Source organism: Eucalyptus grandis, chromosome 11, assembly GCF_016545825.1.
Source record: "Eucalyptus grandis isolate ANBG69807.140 chromosome 11, ASM1654582v1, whole genome shotgun sequence".
Lineage (NCBI taxonomy): Eukaryota > Viridiplantae > Streptophyta > Magnoliopsida > Myrtales > Myrtaceae > Eucalyptus > Eucalyptus grandis.
Window position 1 is genome coordinate 37,615,901 of NC_052622.1, and position 20,778 is coordinate 37,636,678.

Here is a 20,778-nt window from a genome sequence, read left to right on the forward strand (position 1 = left end):
CTACTCGCCCTTATTCTCCGCAATCTCCTCTTTTCCCCCCAAATCATTCACCTACTTTCGATTGCATAGTTCACCAACGCGTTACAAATTCGCCGTCTTCCAAACGGAATCACGTTTCCCCCCGAATAAAGTCACCAACAATGCCCTCCAGGAGCATCCCTCTTTTATGAAGCTTCCGCGAAGAGAGGTGTCCGTCCTCCGGCCCGCGGACGTAGCGCCACGTGTCCCCTCGGCATCATCGTTTTTCCCCCATCCACCATCATCATCACCACCGCCTTCGTCGTCGACGACAACAGACGGCGAGGCATCCAATTCCCCGGACCGAAACTTCTTTTGTCGCGTCAGAATTCCAACCCCGCGGCACGCAATTCGCCGCTCGCCCACGACCAAAAGGGAAAACGAACGCCGCAAAACACGACAAGTCAAGTCAACCGCCGGTCCCCTCTTTCCGCTTTGTCGGATCGGCCATTATCAATCCTCCGAACCTCCAGCCATGCCTCCCTCCGCCTCCTCCTCCGCCGCTGCTTCGCCGGTGGGTAGCCGCCTCCTCCGACCATGCCGGCCGCCGCCCTCCTCCGCTCCCTCCCGCCGCTCCTCCTCCTCCTGACTACCTCCTCCGCCTTCGCTGCCGCTTCTCCATTACGCACGGTGCGAAACGGCGGCCGCGGTCGCCTCCACTCCCTTGCTCGCCTTCCTCGAGCGCCTCCAGGAGGCCGCCCTCGCCGCCTTCGGCCCCCGCGACTTCGACCCCAAGCTCTACGTCGACCTCTCCCTCAGTTTCGGCCTTCTGTCAAGCAACAGAGGGGCCGATCTTTTTCTTCGCCGAAGCGATATCAGATAGAGAAAGAGAGAGGGGAGGGCGTGAGAGAGAGTATTCTTTCCGTTCTCGGGGAGTGACCGAGGACCCAGTCGCCGGAGCTCGCCGCCGGTTTCCAAAGCTCCGGTCAAGGGTCAGTTCGTGAGCCAGCCTTTACCCATTCGGCGGTCTTTCTACAGCCGAAGAAGGAGCCCCAACTAGTCGCTCCTCACCGTCGCCGACTGAGTTCTTGAGTCGCCGAACGAGACAGGTAGGATTCCTCTCCCGGAAGCCCCTGTTTTCTGGCCGGAGAAACTCGTCTGAGTCGATGTAACTTTTGGATCAAAATCTTGACAAACTCACGCAAATTTAGAACGATTCATAGTGTTTGGGAGGTTAATGTACCATGGCTGGATCGAGGAATGCTGTAGATTTGAACTAACTATTTGTTATATTGCCTGAACGAACCGCAGAATGTTAAAGAAAAACCGAATTTGATCGTTAAAATTTTAAGTAAACTAGAACAAATTCGGATGGATTTAGCATGAAATGTGTTGATTCACGCCTTTATACATTGTTTTTACTCGAAAATTACATCGAATCTCTATCGAATCTCTCTCTGGAATTAACCGAGGACCAACCCGTCCCTAATATGGGACCGGCCCAGTTGCCTTGGAATCGGACCACGGCTAGCTAGGAGAGGCCGGTCCAAGATCGGGCCAGAGTTGATGCTCTCCCCAATTAATTTGAGTAAATAATTCATTTTCTCTGATTAAAGTATTTAATATTTTTTACTTATGAATTTTTATGGCGAGTAATTTTGCTATGATATTAATGCCATTCTCCTCGTAAGCCCACTCGATTGCCAACCCCCAAGTTTGAAGTCGAAGACCACATAGGATGGAGGGAATTCTAAAAAGCATTTATACACTAGACCCTTGATTTTTTTCGTGATTTTTATATATTTCGTTAGCACGGCTTATCACAAATCAAATCTACAACGCTTTATTATATGTTCGTGCTTAATTACCATGACTCGCGGCAACATCCTACAATGTAGCCAAAGCATTGTAGAAGTGTTGGGGGATGGACATTGAGTAGCGTTTAGATGTCTTTTTATCTGGGAGATGATTAGCGTAAAGACATTAAAAATCCAATTGCATAACCGTGACAAAATCTCTATCACAATCTTCCTCAAAGATGTCCTCATGCACTATTGCGTGCATAAAATGTTAAATTAACGTCTACAACTCAAAATGCTAATCCAAAATACTTCTTGTGTGCTGTGATAGAACCCGAATGATCGCTTACAATAACCGCTACAGCCCCCCAATTGTTTTCAAATTATCATACTTGATTACCAGCAATGTCAAATCCTCAATCCTAATTTTAGTCACGAATCTCTACTCGCCCTTATTCTCCATCATCTCCCCTCGTTCCCCCCGAATCACTCTCCTACTTTCAATCGCACAATTCATCAATGCCTTTCAAATTCGCCTTCGAATGGAACCACCAACCGCAATACCGAACGCACCATCAGTTCTTTCCCCGAATAAAAAGTCACCAGCTAGCCCCGCAAGCATCTCCTTCTACGAAACTTCCGCGAGGAGACGAATCTGTCCTTCGGGGCGCGGACGCAGCGCCACGTGTCCCGCGGCAGCATCGTATTCCCCTCACATCATCATCACCTTCGAGACGACGACAACAGATGGTGGTGGGGGCATCGGATTCCACGAGCTCGGCAAGAGAACTTTTCCACGCATCTAGACGATTTGGCCTCCTTCCTCCGATCTTCCTCGCGGCAGAAGTCCAACCCTGCGTAACGCCATTCGCTACCCGCCACCAGGAACACGACAGGTCAAGTCAACCGCCGGTCCCCACCACCACTCTCTCTCTTGCCGGCCATATCAATCCTCCGAGCCTCCAGCCATGCCTCCCTCCGCCTCCTCCTCCTCCTCCGCCGCTGCTTCGCCGGTGGATAGCCGCCTCCTCCGACCATGCCGGCCGCCGCCCTCCTCCTCCTCCTGACGACCTCCTCCGCCTTCGCCGCCGCTTCTCCGCCGCGCGCCTGCGCAATGGCCGCCGCGGTCGCCTCCACTCCCTTGCTCGCCTTCCTCGAGCGCCTCCAGGAGGCCGCCCTCGCTGCCTTCGGCCCCCGCGACTTCGACCCCAAGCTCTACATCGACCTCTCCCTCAGGTCCGACCTCGCCTCCGTCGAGCGCGCCTTCGCCGCCCTCCCCCGCTCCCCCAACGGCTCCGTCCCCGCCGGGGACCTCAAAAAGTTCGTCGCCGCCCACTTCGGCGGCGCGGGGAGCGACCTGGTGCCCGCGCGGCCGCCGGACTTCGTGCCCGAGCCCGCGGGGTTCCTGCCCCGGGTGAAGAGCCCCGCGGTGCGGGCGTGGGCGCTCAAGGTGCACGCGCTGTGGAGCAACCTGAGCCGGCACGTGGACGACTCGGTGCGGGAGCGGCCGGACTGGCACACCTTGCTACCGCTGCCGGGGCCGGTCGTTATTCCCGGTTCTCGGTTCAGGGAGGTGTATTACTGGGACTCTTACTGGGTCATCAGGTCGGTTCTTTTCCATTTCTTGCTTATAGATTTTCACGTTTCAGTTTGATTGATGAACTTGCATTAGTAATGGGTACACTATGGCGAGGAGTAGATCAAGTATTAGCAGTGACAGTTGCCGAATTTCGCAATAAGTAGCCAGACATGTGAACTCTTGTTTATCTCTCTGTACTCTGTTCTGACCATTGGTTGGAAAGGTTGTAATAATGCATGAGTAAGCTTGTGCGATAGTGGAAAAATTGATTCTCGTGGGAGTAATGTGAGAAGTCCATGTGCAGGGGCTTGTTAGCTTCTAAGATGTATGTGACGGCAAAGACGATTGTCAACAATCTCATCTACCTCCTAGACACATATGGCCATGTCCTAAATGGTGCGAGGGCCTACTACACGAACCGGAGGCAAGTGCTTCTCCCCAGACCTGTAAATATGAATTTATGCTCTTCATTTGTGAAATGAGGTCTTTGTTTTGTCTGGAAGTTGTTTTGATGTGGTTTTTTGTCGATATACGTGCCTTTGCATGGAACTCGTTTAGACTTCTGTGGATTTCTTGTTAAAAAGATGCCACCAGTTCTACTGAAGTTGTTTAAGGCTGGATTCTGTCTAATTAATGTTCTACACAGATTCATAACCCGAGTTGTCTAATCTTTTTTGTGTCTTTTTTCTTTTTGTTGTTTTCTATGATCAGAATTTGTGATCGACTAATCTCATAAGGTGTGTCATGCTAATGGTTTGAAAATTAACTTACATTCCGGCCAACTTTTTTCAGCCAACCTCCCCTTCTGAGTGCAATGATTCGTGCCATCTATGAAAAGACACATGACAAGGAATTTGTCGTGAAGTCTCTCCCTGCTCTTCTGAAAGAGCATGATTTTTGGACATCAGGTATCATAAAATCCTTCACTTCGATGTTCTGATCAATATTCATTGTCCCTATCACCATCGCTGTGCTTGTTCCACAGGTCTTCATCAGATCACCGTCCAGGACCGTGACTGTAGTCATAATTTGAGTCGTTATTACGCAATGTGGGATAAACCCAGGCCTGAATCTTCAACGATCGTAGGTCCTTTCTGACTCGGCTTTCATAGTGTATGGTCTGTTATCTGAAGTTAATGTAAACCTTATGAGTACCTGTTAACTTCCCATTTGACAGGACAAGAAGTCTGCTTCAAATATATCAAGCACTTCTGAAAAGCAGAAGTTCTATCGGGAAGTAGCTTCGACAGCTGAATCTGGATGGGACTTTAGTACCAGATGGATGAGGTAGTTTTGCATTGGCAATCTATCAGTCTAATCCTTTCTGTTGGCTTTATTGAGTAGTTGTGATTTATATAGTTGACCCAAATTTTCAGTTGTTATTCCAAGAACGGTACTTGTCTAATTGTTGGCTGAGCTTTAGCCAGTTTTTTTAAATTCGTGGACCCAATTTTGAACGGTTTGTGCCAAGTGTTAGATTTCCCTGCAACTAGTATGTTCTTGCTTCTGTTTGCGAAGTTGCTGTGAGACTAATACGTCCTCATGCCACAGTCCAGCTTCTGAAAAAAAATTCGCCATGTTTTGCTCCTAAGCTTTTGCTTTCACACAGACAATATCCTTTTGCTTTGGATATGGAAGAGTTCTGTTTTTACGATGTTGTTCTTTTGTGCAAAGAGCAATGCCCCGATGTTTGCATGTGAGATGTTTCAGTTGTCTGCTATTGAGAGGGTATAGACAAAGGAGCATGGAATCACTATTTGTGCCCTATTGTTTGGTCTTTTATTGTATAAATAGAAAATAACAAAGAGCTTTGCATAATCAAATTCGACATTCTAGTGTAATTCCTTTCGCTAACAAAACGCATAAACTCCAATTGTCTTTATTAGGAATCCTGAGGATATTACGACACTGGCAACAACATCAATTTTACCGGTTGATTTGAACATATACATACTAAGGGTATGGCAATGTACACTCTTTAATTGCACTTGAAGTCCCTTATAAATTGACCGTCAACTTCCTATAAGAAGTTCTCTGGAATGTGTTGGTTCAGATGGAACTTGACATATCCTTCTTCGGAAAAATTGCTGGGAATGATAACATTGCCAAACACTTCTTAGAAGCTGCAAAGGCTAGAGAAAAGGCCGTCAGCACCGTTTTCTGGAATGAAAGGATGGGACAGTGGCTTGACTATTGGGTTGGCAATAGCAGTTCATGCATGGTATTATGTACGCAATAAATTATCTGTATATTCCTTGGGGTGATAGTATTGCGATATTTAACCTATTCCTAACAGGAAGGTCAACATTGGGATGCTGCAAACCAGAACAAGAATGTGTTTGCTTCAAATTTCCTACCTCTGTGGATCGATGTGTTCAATTCAGGTTTGTTGTGTGCTATAAACATCCTATTGTAGTCAGTCTCATAAAAGTATTAGAAGTATGGCTTGTCAAGCCTTTCTCAATTTTATGTCAAAGGTAGTCACTGAATTCATCTTCAATTTGCATCTTATGAGAAATGGTCAGAAATGTTTGATTTGGGGAGAGAGTTATTAGTTGTTGATATCGTGTCATGTTGTACGGCTTGAATAGTAATGACTAGCTGTTGCTATGAACGAGATGCAGATAAGAATTTAGTAGAGAAAGTCGCCAAGAGTTTACGGAGTTCAGGTCTGCTCCGTGATGCAGGGATTGCAACTTCTTTGACAAACTCAAGCCAACAATGGTTAGTAGCCCATTTGGCATTTTGAACTCTACTTGGTCAGTTTTCCGATACATAGAGAGGGACAAAGATGTCATTTGAAGGTACTTTTTTATATTCACCGGTCGGACTTGTATATGTGCAGGGATTTTCCAAACGGCTGGGCCCCTCTACAGCATATGATAGCTGAAGGCCTGGCTAGATCCGGATCCAGCGAGGCAAGGTCTTTGGCGGAAGACATAGTTGTCAGGTGGATAAGGACTAACTACGTTGCCTACAAGAAAACTGGTGCAATGCACGAAAAGTATGATGTGCAAAAATGCGGGGAATTTGGGGGCGGTGGTGAATATATACCTCAGGTACGGCTATGTCACTTCATTAGGCCTAATGATGAAGTAATTCAAAGAGAAGGGTCAATGCTTGTCTGTTCTTTTTTGGGATTATTAGCAGGGGCCATGGTTTATGCAGCTGCTCGAAAATGGGCAATATGTGCTTTAATCTGATCACAGCTTTGCTTTCGTGTTGTGTGACAGACTGGTTTTGGCTGGTCGAATGGCGTTGTGTTGGCTTTCTTGGACGAGTTTGGATGGCCTGAAGATCGGCGGGTAGATTGCCAGTGAGATTAAAACCTACCAATGTTGGCCAACAGCAAAATGAAAAGCTCTCATTTAGTCGAAATCCCCTCCTGACGTCGTACCCTATCAGACCGATACTTGGACTCTGTGATATCTAGTAAGATCATTACCAACCATTTTAAATTGTAATATTTAAATACTCAAGGTCCATTCATTTCGCGGAAAATATCATGTTTCCGGAAAACATTTTTCTAGAAGTCATTTTCTAGAAAAATGACTTTTCCAGTGTTTAGTCGAAACCTAAACTTTGAGTGGAAAATATTTTCCACCGTTTGTTAGCTAATTTAATTGTTTGGGAAAAATTATCAAAAATTGAATTTTAATATTTTTAATTGAACAAATTTTTTTTTATATTTTTTTATATTTTTTAATTAATTGTATTTTTAAAAAAGTGAAATTTTTATTATTTTTATTTGTTCTTTCTTTTCTTTTCTTTCCTTCTTCCTTCTTCCTCCTCTTTCCTCCGTCGCCACATGCCTAACAATGGCCGGTTGCCCGACGGCCAACCAAGAATCGGTTGCTAGATTCGATGAGCTCGAGGCTCAGCCGATCTCACCCGAGCTCACCAAAGCCCGGTGAACCTCTGGCAAACTCGGGTGAGGCCCGAGCCCCACCTAGCTCGCTGGATCTAGCGAGGCCCAAGCTTCGCCCAGGCTGGCGAGAGCTCCGTCTCGCCCGATCTGGTGAGGCCCGAGTTCGGCTTTGCCTGATCGGGCTAGGCGAAGCCTCACCGGCCTGGGGCGAGGCTCGAGCTGGCTTGCGGCCACAGCCGGTGACTAGCAGTGAAGAGGAAGCAGGGCATGTCAAGGAGATCGAGTACTGTTGGATGAGGGGACGCTCCATCATTGTTGATCGTCAACGTCGAAGGAGGAGGACGACGAGATCAAAACTCAGGGCTTCGTGAGGGCGGAGATCCAGCAAAGCCGAATGAGGGCATGCTCCGCCGCTGCTAATCGTCGATGTCAAAGGAGGAGGAGATGAGATCGAAACCTTAGGTTTCGTAAGAAAGAGGGTAGAAATGAGTGAGGAAAGAAGCAGCGCAATCACAATCTTACGAGGAGATTTTCCATTGACCATCTATTTTCCGCCATTCGAGCATCAGAAATTTCAGAAAATATTTTCGTGGAAAAATTGGCCATTTTCGGAAAATATTTTTTCAAAAGTCATTTTTCAGGAAAATGATAATATTTTCTGGTGTTCAGCTAAAATCTAAAAATGTTTCGGAAAATATTTTTCAGTATTCAGTAAGAAAAATATTTTCTAAGACTTTATCACTTAGGCATGTATCATTTATCGACTTATAAATCCATTAAATATAAACTTGCCTTTAAATCCGGGCAAACTTACTTCATATTTATGTTCCCTCATTGTCACCAAATGCTCATCTCCTCTAAAAAATGTTCATATGGATTATAAAAAGAAACAAAAAAAAAAAAAAAGAAGCAAAGCATGTACAGCCATAATGAGAATCTTTTTGTTTAGTGGCACGTTCTCTCCTTGCGTCTTTTGTGTTTTAATAAACAAAAGAAAAAAAAAAGCAAAGTATATAAAGCCCTTTGCTTGAGTAATGTATGACTGTAAGGCAGAATAAATAAAGAAAATGATAAGCAATAGTGCAAAGCGTGAGTTTGAGATTGACGAGCTCGAGGTTCACTTAGTAATAGCCGATGATTATTCAAGAAAGAAGAAGATAAGAAACAAAGAAAAGAAAAAGGAAAAAGAAAAGAAATAGAAAAGAAAAAGAAAAAGAAAAAGAAAATTAAAAATAATTCGAATTAAAAAGAAAAAGAAAATTAAAAATAATTCAACAAAAAAGAAAAGAAGAAGAAAAAAAGGGAGGAGGAAGTGATGATTTATGGAGATATGAGATAAGAGAAATCAAGTGAGAAAATGTTTTTCACTTTTCAAAAGTGAAAAATATTTTATCCTAATTTAGAAGACTTTTTTTCTTTTTCATGAAAAACATTTTCCTCAAGGAATTCATTTTCATGAATGCTGGAAAATTCGAAAAATGTTTTTCCAAAAATTATTTTCCGTGAAACGAACGGAGCCTAAGTGTTCTCATCATCGAGTGCAAGACTGCAAGTATCTGATGGCCATTTTCCAGAAATTCAAGTAGTTCATCGCCCTAGAGAGTCCAATAATGAGGTCCAATCTGAGTAGCGAATTGGGCTTTTAAAGCCCATGGATTTCAGAATCTTCCTTTTAAAGTCTTTTCGGACTTCTTAAGTACAGATGCAAGAATTGGAAGGGAATCTTTTTCGATCGATAGAATAAAGTCTGGCGTAAGAAAACTCTTGCACGTTGATTGATGTGGCTTCACGGGCCAAATGTGTAAGCATTTTCTTCAATGTCCTGCAGCTACTACACGGTTGGCTCTGACCATCTTTCATGCAAATTGGACAATTCTAAATACCGATCATTGAATCATCAATTATAGCATACTCTCACCATCAGGGGTACAAAGCTAGCATGCGGTTGAGTACAGTTGCTATAAGGCATGTTAGATCTGCAGTGGGCATTTCACCACCCCTACTCACTCGCGACACAGGTGGCTATTATACCAGCCTATCTGACGATAGCCAATATGTGCCAACACACCCTAATGTGAAGTTTACCTTTCCTACCATAGAGACCTCTAATTTCCTGAATATTTTTGTCTTCTCGACAGAGAGGGAATACGGAGAACAACATGGGGCCTCTCACCCTTGAGCGGTTCTCTCACCTAGGGGTGTCAGAACCGAATCAAACCGAACCGAACCGAACCGAAAAATTCGGTTTTTCGGTTCTTGTTCGGTTTTGGGTCGGGTTCGCATTAAAACCGATATTTTTTTATTGGTTCGGTTTTATCGGTTAACCGAATCGAACCGAACCACAAACCGATAAACCATTAAAAATTCGATTTTATTCTCCCCCGACTCTCGTCTCCTTTGGCTCGATTTCGCGTGCCTCCCTCCGATCCATGGTGGCCCAGCTCGAGAGCCCCCAGCCCCCTCCTTAGCAGCAGCAGCAATCACCGCTGCAGCGGCAGTGCGAGCAGGACGGTGATGGTTTCCTGAGCGTCGACGTGGAGGGCGAGAGAGGAGTTGGGTAGGAGGCAGCAACGCTGGAGGTCGAAGAAGAAGCAGGCGAAGATGGATGCAGAGATGGAGGCAAATTGCAAGAGAGCATTTTGAATAAAAGAGTGGGATGGATGCAGAGATGGAGGCAAATTGCAAGAGAGCATTTTGAATAAAAGAGTGGGTCTTATCCGCAAAAGACAGAGGAGAGAGAAAGGAGGAAGACAAAGTCGCTGGTGTGCGCCCTCAACCTCATCTCTCGCAACCTCCCCTTGCCCCCCGACCTGCAGCTGTCTCCTCCATCTGCGACGACACGGCGATGGGCGGCGGCGACAGGGACGGGGACGGGGAGGACAGCGCGGGTAGCGGATCCGAGAAGATTCCGGTGGTGGTCGAGAAGGGTCCGGTGAGGGTTTTTTTTTCTCTCGGTCGTTGATCTTTTGGGGGTTTTTGATGATGCGAGCGTCCAGGAAGACGACGCAGAGAAGGAAAGAGGAAATAAAAGAAATGCAAAAAACCGAAAACCGAAAACCGAAAAACCGAACCGAATCGAACCGAACCGAAATTTCGGTTCGGTTCGGTTCGTATTCGGTTCGGTTCGGTTTCGGTTCGGTTCACTCCTACTCTCACCTATTTCCTCCTACTATTAGGTAATGTATTAATTATACAACATAATCATCTATTTTGAAAGCAATAATTAAGAGACATCATACGATCAGGCTTGTCAGTCACTACCTGTACATTTATTGTTGATATGGAGACTTCTTAAGGATTGATCTCATCTCTCTCGGCCCAATAATTTTGAAATGTGCCTTTCTTTCCAGCTTCCATAGTTCATGTTTAGGTGTCCTTCAAAAAATTTCACAGTTCGGTCGAGGTTCTTTCTTCACCTTACATTTGATGATAAATTAGTTTTTGATCTCTGAAATTGCGAACGGTCTAAAGCACAACAATAGTTCTTTGGACATGGGAGCACCCTCGAACGGACTAATGCAATCCTTAAAAGGATCCGCCAATCTAAAACTAAATCCCCCAGTTAGCTTCATCCACTAAGATCTGTTTCTCTGCTGGGCAGTCTCTCTGTTTCAGTGAACATGCGATCTCAATTGTCGTGAGATTCCTGCAATAGATCGAATTTAGAACACTGTTCTTCTATGATGAACTGAGAATGAGAGGGCTTTATCTCTATCTAGAACTCTGGATCACTGCCTGGATTAGCAGTGCACTTAAAATAGTCAAATGACGATAGCACGAACTCCTTGTGGATTTTTCTAAAGCATCATTGGCCATAAAAGTTTGTGATAATCTGACATATGCAGGGCTTGTACCCCATCCCAGGAAGTTTCCCACTCTCCCTCCTCGCCAAAAGGAAAAGTCTCCCTCCTCGCCAAAAGGAAAAGTCCGAATTTAAAAGATTAGGTCTTTGGTCACGACAGAGATCTCCGATTGGCTCAAGAACCATCTTGTAATTTACAAAAAATAAAATAAGAATTAAGAGAAGATCCCATATCATGTAATGTTCTAACGCTGGTGTAGTTTAGTCGCGCTGTTCTATATCAGCATCTAGAGCCCAAAGGAACAGACAAAAGGGGTGTTGGCACAAAAGGAATTGGACAAAAGACGGACACTAATCAAATCAAGATCGACACAAGCTTGGATTTCTCATAAACTACTCTTTTCTCCCCTCTAAATTAGTGTCCATGGTTGCTTTATGGACCGTCGATTAGCAAAAGATAAGCCGTTTCAGTGTATAATTAATCAAAATCATTTTGCGGTGGTGGGCCCTTCTGGGGCCTAACTCTTTTGTCTTGGGCGCTGAAGGAGACTCTAGGGAATACAAGCAAAGCCACTCTAGTTTGTAAAGCCTAATTTGTAGGGAGATAAGCATGCGATTTGGGGAAAAGGGGGGGAAAAAGAGAGTTGACAAGATTGGCAGCATTTCTCTAGTTCACAAATCATCAGAAGCAAAAGGGGATGGTAAAGGAAACTTGATTATTGTAGGTCCATAATTATACATGTGGAGCCCAACAAGTTTGACAAACTACAAATAGGGTTAGCGGTATTTGTACATAATTTGAGTACATAATTCATTTTCTGGGATTAAAGTGCCTAATATTTTTTGAATTATCATTTTTTATGAAGTGAGTAATTTTGCTATGAAATTAATGTGGTTCTCCTCCTAAGCCCACTCGATTGTCATCCCCTGTCTTCCAAGCCGAAGACCGCAAACGATGGAGGAATTTCAAGATGCATTTATACAGCGTATCCTCGTTTTTTTTTCCTCGCGATTTTTATATATTTGGTTAGCATGACTTGTCGCAAATCAAATTTACAATGCGTTATTATATGTCCATGCTTAATTACGATGATACACCACAATATCTTACGGTATAATTAGAGTATCATTGAAATGTTTGGGGGGATGGACCTTGAGTAGTGTCTACATCTCTTTTTATCCGGGAGATAATTTGCTTAAAGACTTTGAAATTTTCCGGATGCATAGCTGCAATAAAAATCTCTATCGGGCTTAACTGATGCGTTTTCATGCCTGCACAATGTTAAATTAACTACCGCAATTCAAAATGCTAATCCAAAACACCTCATTCTTCAAACTCTCATCAGAAAATCCAAATGATTTCTTATGGTAATTCGTGAAACTTTCTCAGACTTATCAATTATTCAAAAATCATCGACTATAATTTCTAAGTTGTGAACCTCAATTTTAGTCACGAATCTCCACAATCTTCGGCCGTTCCCAAATCATTCACCTACTTTCGATTAGGGGTGAGCATAATCCAGATTGGGCCGATCCGTCCCCTAACCCTATGACTAACCCGCACGGTGCTGGTCCTCAATTTTTGGAACTGAGGACTGACCCTATTGAGCTTGAGACGGAGGACCGAACTGACCCAATGGGTTCGGTCTGGTTCCAGGATCAATTCGAAATCAATCGATAATTTTTTATTTCATTTTTTCTACTCCTTAAAAAAGTGATTGAGGACCAAACTGACCTAATGGGTTCGGTCCGATTTTACGATCAACCCAGGACCAACAAATAATTTTTTATTTCATTTTTTGTACTCTTTAAAAAAAACGATTGATGACCAAACTGACCTAATGGGTTCGGTCAAGTTTTAGGGTCAACCCGAGACCAACCAATCATTTTTTATTTTATTTTTTGTACTCCTTAAAAGGATAATCGAGAACCATACTGACCCAATAGATTCGATGATGAGCGATGTCAACTAAAAAAGGCAAGTAGTGAGGATCAAGTGGAGTGAACATCAAACACAATGAGCATCGAATGTTGAGCAAGAAGCAACAAATCAAGCGAGCATCGAGCGGCGAGCGACACGAGTGACCCAAAGCGAATGAGGCAAGTGTCAAGTGATGAGCAAAGAAGATAGAAGAAAATGGATATTAGAGGATGATGCCATAAGAAGTTATTTATACCTTTTTGGATTCCGTGATGACTCTTCATAAAAACATTTTTCTCCTTTGTAAATTATGACTATTTACACCTTTAAAGACATTAAAAATTTAAGTTATTAAAGAGTAATGTAAAACTACTTGAGAGTTATTTAATATTATTGACGCCGTTTATTTTAAGATTTTTTATATAAAAAATTATAAGTAATATATACAATCGTGATTGATTCAGTTGGACGATCCATAACTCTGTGATTGAGTGATAAACCGCACAAGACAAACTGGCCCGTAAATTCTAAAATTAATGACCGACCCAATCTTCCTAAGAACCGGACTAGGACCAGTAGAGTTGAGCCGGTCTAGAGACCCTGAACGGATGCTTACCCTTACTTTCGATTGCACGATTTATCAACGCCTTACAAATTCGCCGTCTTCCAAACGGAGTCACCTTTACCCCCGAATAAAGTAAACAACAAAGCCCTCCAGAAGCATCCCTCTTTTACGAAGCTTCCGCGAAGAGAGGTATCCGTCCTCCGGCTCGCGGACGTAGCGCCACGTGTCCCTTCGGCATCATCGTTATTCTCCATCCACCTTCGTCGACGACAACAGACGGTGGGGTATCCAATTTCCCGACCGAAACTTCTTTCTCGCGTCAGCATTCCAACCACGCGACACGCAATTCGCCGCCCGCCCACGACCGAAAGATAAAACGACCGCCGCAAAACACGACAAGTCAAGTCAACCGCCGGTCCCCTCCTTCCGCCTTGTTGGATCGGCCATTATCAATCCTCCGAACCTCCAGCCATGCCTCGCTCCGCTGCTTCTTCGCCGGTGGGTAGCGGCGTCCTCCGACCATGCCGGCCGCCGCCCTCCTCCGCTCCCTCCCGCCGCTCCTCCTCCTCCTGACGACCTCCTCCGCCTTCGCTACCGCTTCTCCATTACGCACGTGCGAGATGGCCGCCGCAGTCGCCTCCACTCCCCTGCTCGCCTTCCTCGAGCGCCTCCAGGAAGCCGCCCTCGCCGCCTTCGGCCCCCGCGACTTCGACCCCAAGCTCTACGTCGACCTCTCCCTCAGGTCCGACTCGCCTCCGTCGAGCGGGCCTTCGCCGCCCTCCCCCGTTCCCCCAACGGCTCCGTCCCCGCCGGGGACCTAAAAAAGTTCATCGCCGCCCACTTAGGCGGCGCGGGGAGCGACCTGGTGGTCGCGCGGCCGGCGGACTTCGTGCCCGAGCCCGCGGGGTTCCTGCCCCGGGTGAAGAGCCCCGCGGTGCGGGCGTGGGCGCTCAAGGTGCACGCGCTGTGGAGCAACCTGAGCCGGCGCGTGGACGACTCGGTGCGGGAGCGGCCGGACTGGCACACCTTGCTGCCGCTGCCGGGGCCGGTCGTTATTCCTGGATCCCGGTTCAGGGAGGTGTATTACTGGGATTCTTACTGGGTCATCAAGTCAGTCCTTTTTTATTTCTTGCTTATAAATTTTCATGTTTCAGTTTGATTGATGAAGTTGCATTAGAAATGGATACACTATTGCGAAGGAGTAGATAAGTAATTTGTAGCGACAGTTGCCGAATTTCATAATAAGAACACGTTTGATATTATTTCTGTTTTCAAGAATAATTTTTCATTAGAGTTGATTTTTTTTTATTATTCTATTTCCGAGTATCTTAAGTGGTTTGATAATTATCCGATATTTCAATTCTTGGAATAAAATTACGTTTGTCCGTTCTCAAAATTTATTTTTCAAATATCTTTTTAAAATTTTTAAATAATTTTATTTTTTTCCCTATCTTTCTCCTCTTATGGTCGGTCGCTGGCCCTAGGATGACTGAGACCGAATAGACAAGAGCGACCTCACCGAAGCATCGCCAGCCCTTGACGAGGCACCTTGGCCAAGTCTTGTTGGCAGTTGAGCAAGGCTCGGCTGAGCTCACCCAGCCGCCGACAAGGCTCGACCTCGCCCGATTTGGGTGGTGTGGCCTTGCATTGGCCGAGCAATGCCAACCTCGCGGTGGCCCAACGAGGTCAAGGCCCAACGAGGTCAAGCCCCGCCGATGGCTAGGTGAGGCTAGCTAGGGCCAAGTTTTGCCGATGGCCAAGCGAGCCTCATCGATGGCTGGGTGAGCCTTTGATGAACTCGCCAAATGGTTGTTGGCAACTGGCAATAGACCGCAACGAACGACAACAGCGACGACGACAGCAGTTGAAGAAGAAGGAAGACGGAAGAAGAACAAGAAAAAAGAAAAGAAAAAAAGTTGTTTGATTCTAGAATTGTTCTCGGAACAAATAATCGTTTTTTTTACTTATTGATTATATTCCAAATTTACTTCTATAAAAAAAAATAGAAATTTATTTCCTAAAACAAAAATTTTATCAAAGGGCTTTATGTTCTAAATTTACTCCCAGGAACAAATGAATAGAAATTATTAGACATGAGATCTCTTGTTTATCTTTCTGTACTCTGTTCTGACCATTGGTTGGAAAGGTTGTAATAATGCATGAGTAAGCTTGTGCGATGGTCGAAAAATTGATTTACGTGGGAGTAATGTGAGAAGTCCATGTGCAGGGGCTTGTTAGCTTCTAAGATGTATGTGACGGCAAAGACGATTGTCAACAATCTCATCTACCTCCTAGACACATATGGCCATGTCCTAAATGGTGCGAGGGCCTACTACACGAACCGGAGGCAAGTGCTTCTCTCCAGACCTGTAAATATGAATTTATGCTCTTCATTTGTGAAATGAGGTCTTTGTTTTGTCTGGAAGTTGTTTTGATGTGGTTTTTTGTCGATATACGTGCCTTTGGATGGAACTCGTTTAGACTTCTGTGGATTTCTTGTTAAAAAGATGCCACCAGTTCTACTGAAGTTGTTTAAGGCTGGATTCTGTCTAATTGATGTTCTACTCAGATTCATAACCCAAGTTGTCCAATCTTTTTTGTGTCTTTTTTCTTTTTGTTATTTTCTGTGATCAGAATTTGTGATCGACTAATCTCATAAGGTGTGTCATGCTAATGGTTTGAAAATTGACTTACATTCCAGCCAACTTTTTTCAGCGAACCTCCCCTTCTGAGTGCAATGATTCGTGCCATCTATGAAAAGACACATGACAAGGAATTTGTCGTGAAGTCTCTCCCTGCTCTTCTGAAAGAGCATGAATTTTGGACATCAGGTATCATAAAATCCTTCACTTCGATGTTTTGATCAATATGCATTGTCCCTATCACCATCACTGTGCTTGTTCTACAGGTCTTCATCAGATCACCGTCCAGGACCGTGACTGTAGTCATAATTTGAGTCGTTATTACGCAATGTGGGATAAACCCAGGCCCGAATCTGCAACGATCGTAAGTCCTTTCTGACTCGGCTTTCATAGTGTATGGTCTGTTATCTGAAGTTAATGTAAACCTTATGTGTACCTGTTCACTTCCCATTTGACAGGACAAGGAGTCTGCTTCAAATATATCAAGCACTTCTGAAAAGCAGAAGTTCTATCGGGAAGTAGCTTCGACAGCTGAATCTGGATGGGACTTTAGTACCAGATGGATGAGGTAGTTTTGCATTGGCAATCTATCAGTCTAATCCTTTCTGTTTGCTTTATTGAGTAGTTCTGATTTATATAGTTGACCCAAATTTTCAGTTGTTATTCCAAGAACAGTACTTGTCTAATTGTTTGCTGAGCTTTAGTCAGTTTTTTTTTTTTTAAAAATTCGTGGACCCAATTTTGAACGGTTTGTGCCAAGTGTTAGATTTCCCTGCAACGAGTATGTTCTTGCTTCTATTTGCGAAGTTGCTGTGAGACTGTTACGTCCTCATGCCATAGTCCAGCTTCTGAAAAAAAAAATTCGCCGTGTTTTGCTCCTAAGCTTCTGCTTTCACACAGACAATATCCTCTTGCTTTGGATATGGAAGAGTTCTGTTTTTACGATGATGTTCTTTTGTGCAAAGAGCAATTGCCCTGATGTTTGCATGTGAGATGTTTCAGTTGTCTGCTATTGAGAGGGTATAAACAGAGGAGCACGGAATCACTATTTGTGCCCTATTGTTTGGTCTTTTATTGTATAAATAGAAAATAAAAAAGAGCTTCGCATAATCAAATTTGATATTCTAGTGTAATTCCTTCCCGTTACTTTTTATAGCTAACAAAACGCATAAACTCCAATTGTCTTTATTAGGAATCCTGAGGATATTACGACACTGGCAACAACATCAATTTTACCGGTTGATTTGAACATATACATACTAAGGGTATGGCAATGTACACTGTTTAGTTGCACTTGAACTCCCTTATAAATTGACCGTCAACTTCCTATAAGAAGTTCTCTGGAATGTGTTGGTTCAGATGGAACTTGACATATCCTTCTTCGGAAAAATTGCTGGGAATGATAACATTGCCAAACACTTCTTAGAAGCTGCAAAGGCTAGAGAAAAGGCCATCAGCACCGTTTTCTGGAATGAAAGGATGGGACAGTGGCTTGACTATTGGGTTGGCAATAGCAGTGCATGCATGGTATTATGTACGCAATAAATTATCTGTATATTCCTTGGGGCGATAGTATTGCAATATTTAACCTATTCCTAACAGGAAAATCAACATTGGGATGCTGCAAACCAGAACAAGAATGTGTTTGCTTCAAATTTCCTACCTCTGTGGATCGATGTGTTCAATTCAGGTTTGATGTGTGCTATAAACATCCTATTGTAGTCAGTCTCATAAAAGTATTAGAGGTATGGCTTGTCAAGCCCTTCTCAATTTTATGTCAAAGGTAGTCACTGAATTCATCTTCAATTTGCATCTTATGAGAACTGGTCAGAAATGTTTGAACGGGGGAGAGAGTTATTAGTTGTTGACATCGTGTCATGCTGTACGGGTTGAATAGTAATGACTAGCTGTTGCTATGAACGAGATGCAGATAAGAATTTAGTAGAGAAAGTCATCAAGAGTTTACGGAGTTCAGGTCTGCTCCGTGATGCAGGGATTGCAACTTCTTTGACAAACTCAAGCCAACAATGGTTAGTGGCCAATTTGGCATTTTGAACTCTACTTGGTCAGTTTTCCGATACATAGAGAGGGACAAAGATGTCATTTTAAGGTACTTTTTCTATTCACCGGTCGGACTTGTATATGTGCAGGGATTTTCCAAATGGCTGGGCCCCTCTACAGCATATGATAGCTGAAGGCCTGGCTAGAACCGGATCTAGCGAGGCAAGGTCTTTGGCGGAAGACATAGTCGTCAGGTGGATAAGGACTAACTACGTTGCCTACGACAAAACTGGTGCAATGCACGAAAAGTATGATGTGCAAAAATGCGGGGAACTTGGGGGCGGTGGTGAATATATACCTCAGGTACGGCTATGTCTCTTCATTAGACCTAATGATGAAGTAATTCAAAGAGAAGGGTCGATGCTTGTCTGTTCTTTCTCGGGATTATTAGCAGGGGTCATAGTTTATGCAGCTGCTCGAAAATGGGCAATACGTGCTTTAATCTGATCACAACTTTACTTTCGTGTTGTGCGACAGACTGGTTTCGGCTGGTCTAATGGCGTTGTGTTGGCTTTCTTGGATGAGTTTGGATGGCCTGAAGATCGGCAGATAGATTGCCAGTCACATTAAGTCCATGGTGAAGTACGTTTAGGCAAAATAATGTTTGGAAAAATTTACATTTACAAATAATTTTTGTAATAAAAAAAATATTTGGACGTCGAAGGGTAGATGGCCATTGGTTGCCGGCGGCCAGCGGCGACCACAAGTCCTTCTCCCTTGTCTGCTGTTCCTTCCAAGTCGTTGACCCGCCACCATAAGTCCCTTGGCCTCCTCCATGCCGAGCACCTCCCCACCGCCCTCGCCCACTACCCCAATGTCGCCGCCCTCAACCTCTCCCTCTGCCTCCGCGTCACCAATGCGTTTCTCACTATTGTCGATGTTGCCCACGGGAATGTCCTCCACTCCCTTGGCCTCTCCAAGTCTTGATTCTTCATCGCCGCCAGGCTGCAGGCGACCCAGATTTGGGTCGACGGAGGTTGCGCAGCCCAAATCTGGGTCGCGACATCGCCGGGGGTCACAACAGCCACGGAACCTTGCTACGACCCAGATCTAGGTGGTTTGCGACCTCTGACTACTCAGATTTGGTTTACAGCAACGGTCGTGGCAACGCAACAGGGGGATTCCAAGGTCATGCAACTGGCCGCTAACGGTCACCATGACCATACCAGCCTCATGCCGACCTCCATCCAGCTTGTTGTCAGCCCCTCGTGGCTTCGCGCAACTTTACTGGCCAACCTCAACGAAGAAGAAGGTGAATAGTCATGAGGACAAAATCGGAAAAACAAAATGTTAGTGAAGATATTTGTAGAATAAATTTTTTTGTCTTGTTCTCCCCTCAGCATTTCGGGAAGGCCGAATGCCCAAGGCATCCCCATGGCAGCTTTGGGCTTTCAACTTTCCAAAGACTCACTTTTTCCCAAGTATCTTTACAAAAAGAAGTTCCCAAACACCATTTTTTTGCCTGAAGGATTTTGGATGCCCAAAGTGGCTTGGCAAAGCCACTCCCAAATGCACCCTAAAACCTATCAATGTGAAATAGGAGGTTGACGGTGTGATGTGCTCTGTCCTAGAATGGCCTATAGCAAAATGAAAAGCTCTCATTGAGCCGAATTTCCCTTATGATATCTTTCTGTTCATGTCTTTAACCAATTCGATCCCCTCTAGAGGTCGTTCCATGTCATTCTCAGCTGAAAATAAAGTTCAAACCTTAAAATTCAAACCGATACTTGGACTCTGTGATATCTTGTAAGATCATTGCCAACCATTTTAAATTGTAATATTTAAGTACTTTTTTTTGTCTTAATATTTAAATACTTAAATAGATTCTAATCACACGAAGGGTTGGATGATGTGCTTGTGCACGTTTGAGATTAAAACATGTCTATCTCCCATTGGTTTTTATAAATGAAGATTTTTCCATTTGAAGTGAATGGTACGTTGTCATTATTTTCTAATTTTCTGTCTATTGTAAAGCGGAAGCGGAAGTCCTTGCCTTCTTGGAGTCTCTCAAATCTACACGCGTGGGATTTAAGGCTGCGTTTGACAATCAGGCAATCATATTAAAATTCGGGATCATATCCATCCTACGTGCGGTGCTCGCTCAGGATAGAATAAAGTCGGATATAAAGAGAATATAAGCCAGATAAAATTATCCTATGAAGAAGATGTGATAGAGATGGATAGAATTTTAATGTTCATGATAAGAAAGTTATTTTTCTCGAATAACAAACTTATTAAATTAAAAAAATTGAAATTGTATTTCAATATAAATAATATTTGAATTCTAATTTAAGAAATTTAAAATTTAAAATTTAAAAAATTATTTTTAATTAATGTTATTTTAATTTATATATTCAACTTTAATTCTATCTTATAAATAAACATTCAATATATAAATTATATATTTATATTTATTATATATTTTAGGTTTTTATGTATTTTAGGTATGTTAGTACACCTTACTATTTGATATAATTTTATTAAAGAATGATGAAAAAGGAAAAAATAATATAAAAATAGGAAAAATAAAATAAAAATAAATTAAGAAATAGTGTTACAAGGAATTTCCATCATCTCCGTTTA

The 20,778-nt window shown here is 43.7% G+C and overlaps 1 protein-coding gene and 1 pseudogene across 1 annotated transcript; both read left to right on the forward strand.

Annotated features, from left to right (window-relative positions):
* Window positions 1-805: 805 nt before the first annotated feature.
* LOC104444090 (probable trehalase) lies at window positions 806-6,949 on the forward strand. Its single transcript, XM_010057688.3, has 11 exons — window positions 806-3,362; window positions 3,641-3,760; window positions 4,129-4,244; window positions 4,322-4,419; window positions 4,514-4,623; window positions 5,223-5,295; window positions 5,390-5,557; window positions 5,633-5,720; window positions 5,961-6,060; window positions 6,182-6,395; window positions 6,570-6,949. The coding sequence occupies exons 1-11, from the start codon at window positions 2,794-2,796 to the stop codon at window positions 6,654-6,656; spliced, it is 1,743 nt and encodes a 580-aa protein (XP_010055990.2). The 5' UTR covers window positions 806-2,793; the 3' UTR covers window positions 6,657-6,949.
* Window positions 6,950-13,902: 6,953 nt separating this feature from the next.
* LOC120290029 lies at window positions 13,903-19,806 on the forward strand (annotated as a pseudogene).
* Window positions 19,807-20,778: the final 972 nt, after the last annotated feature.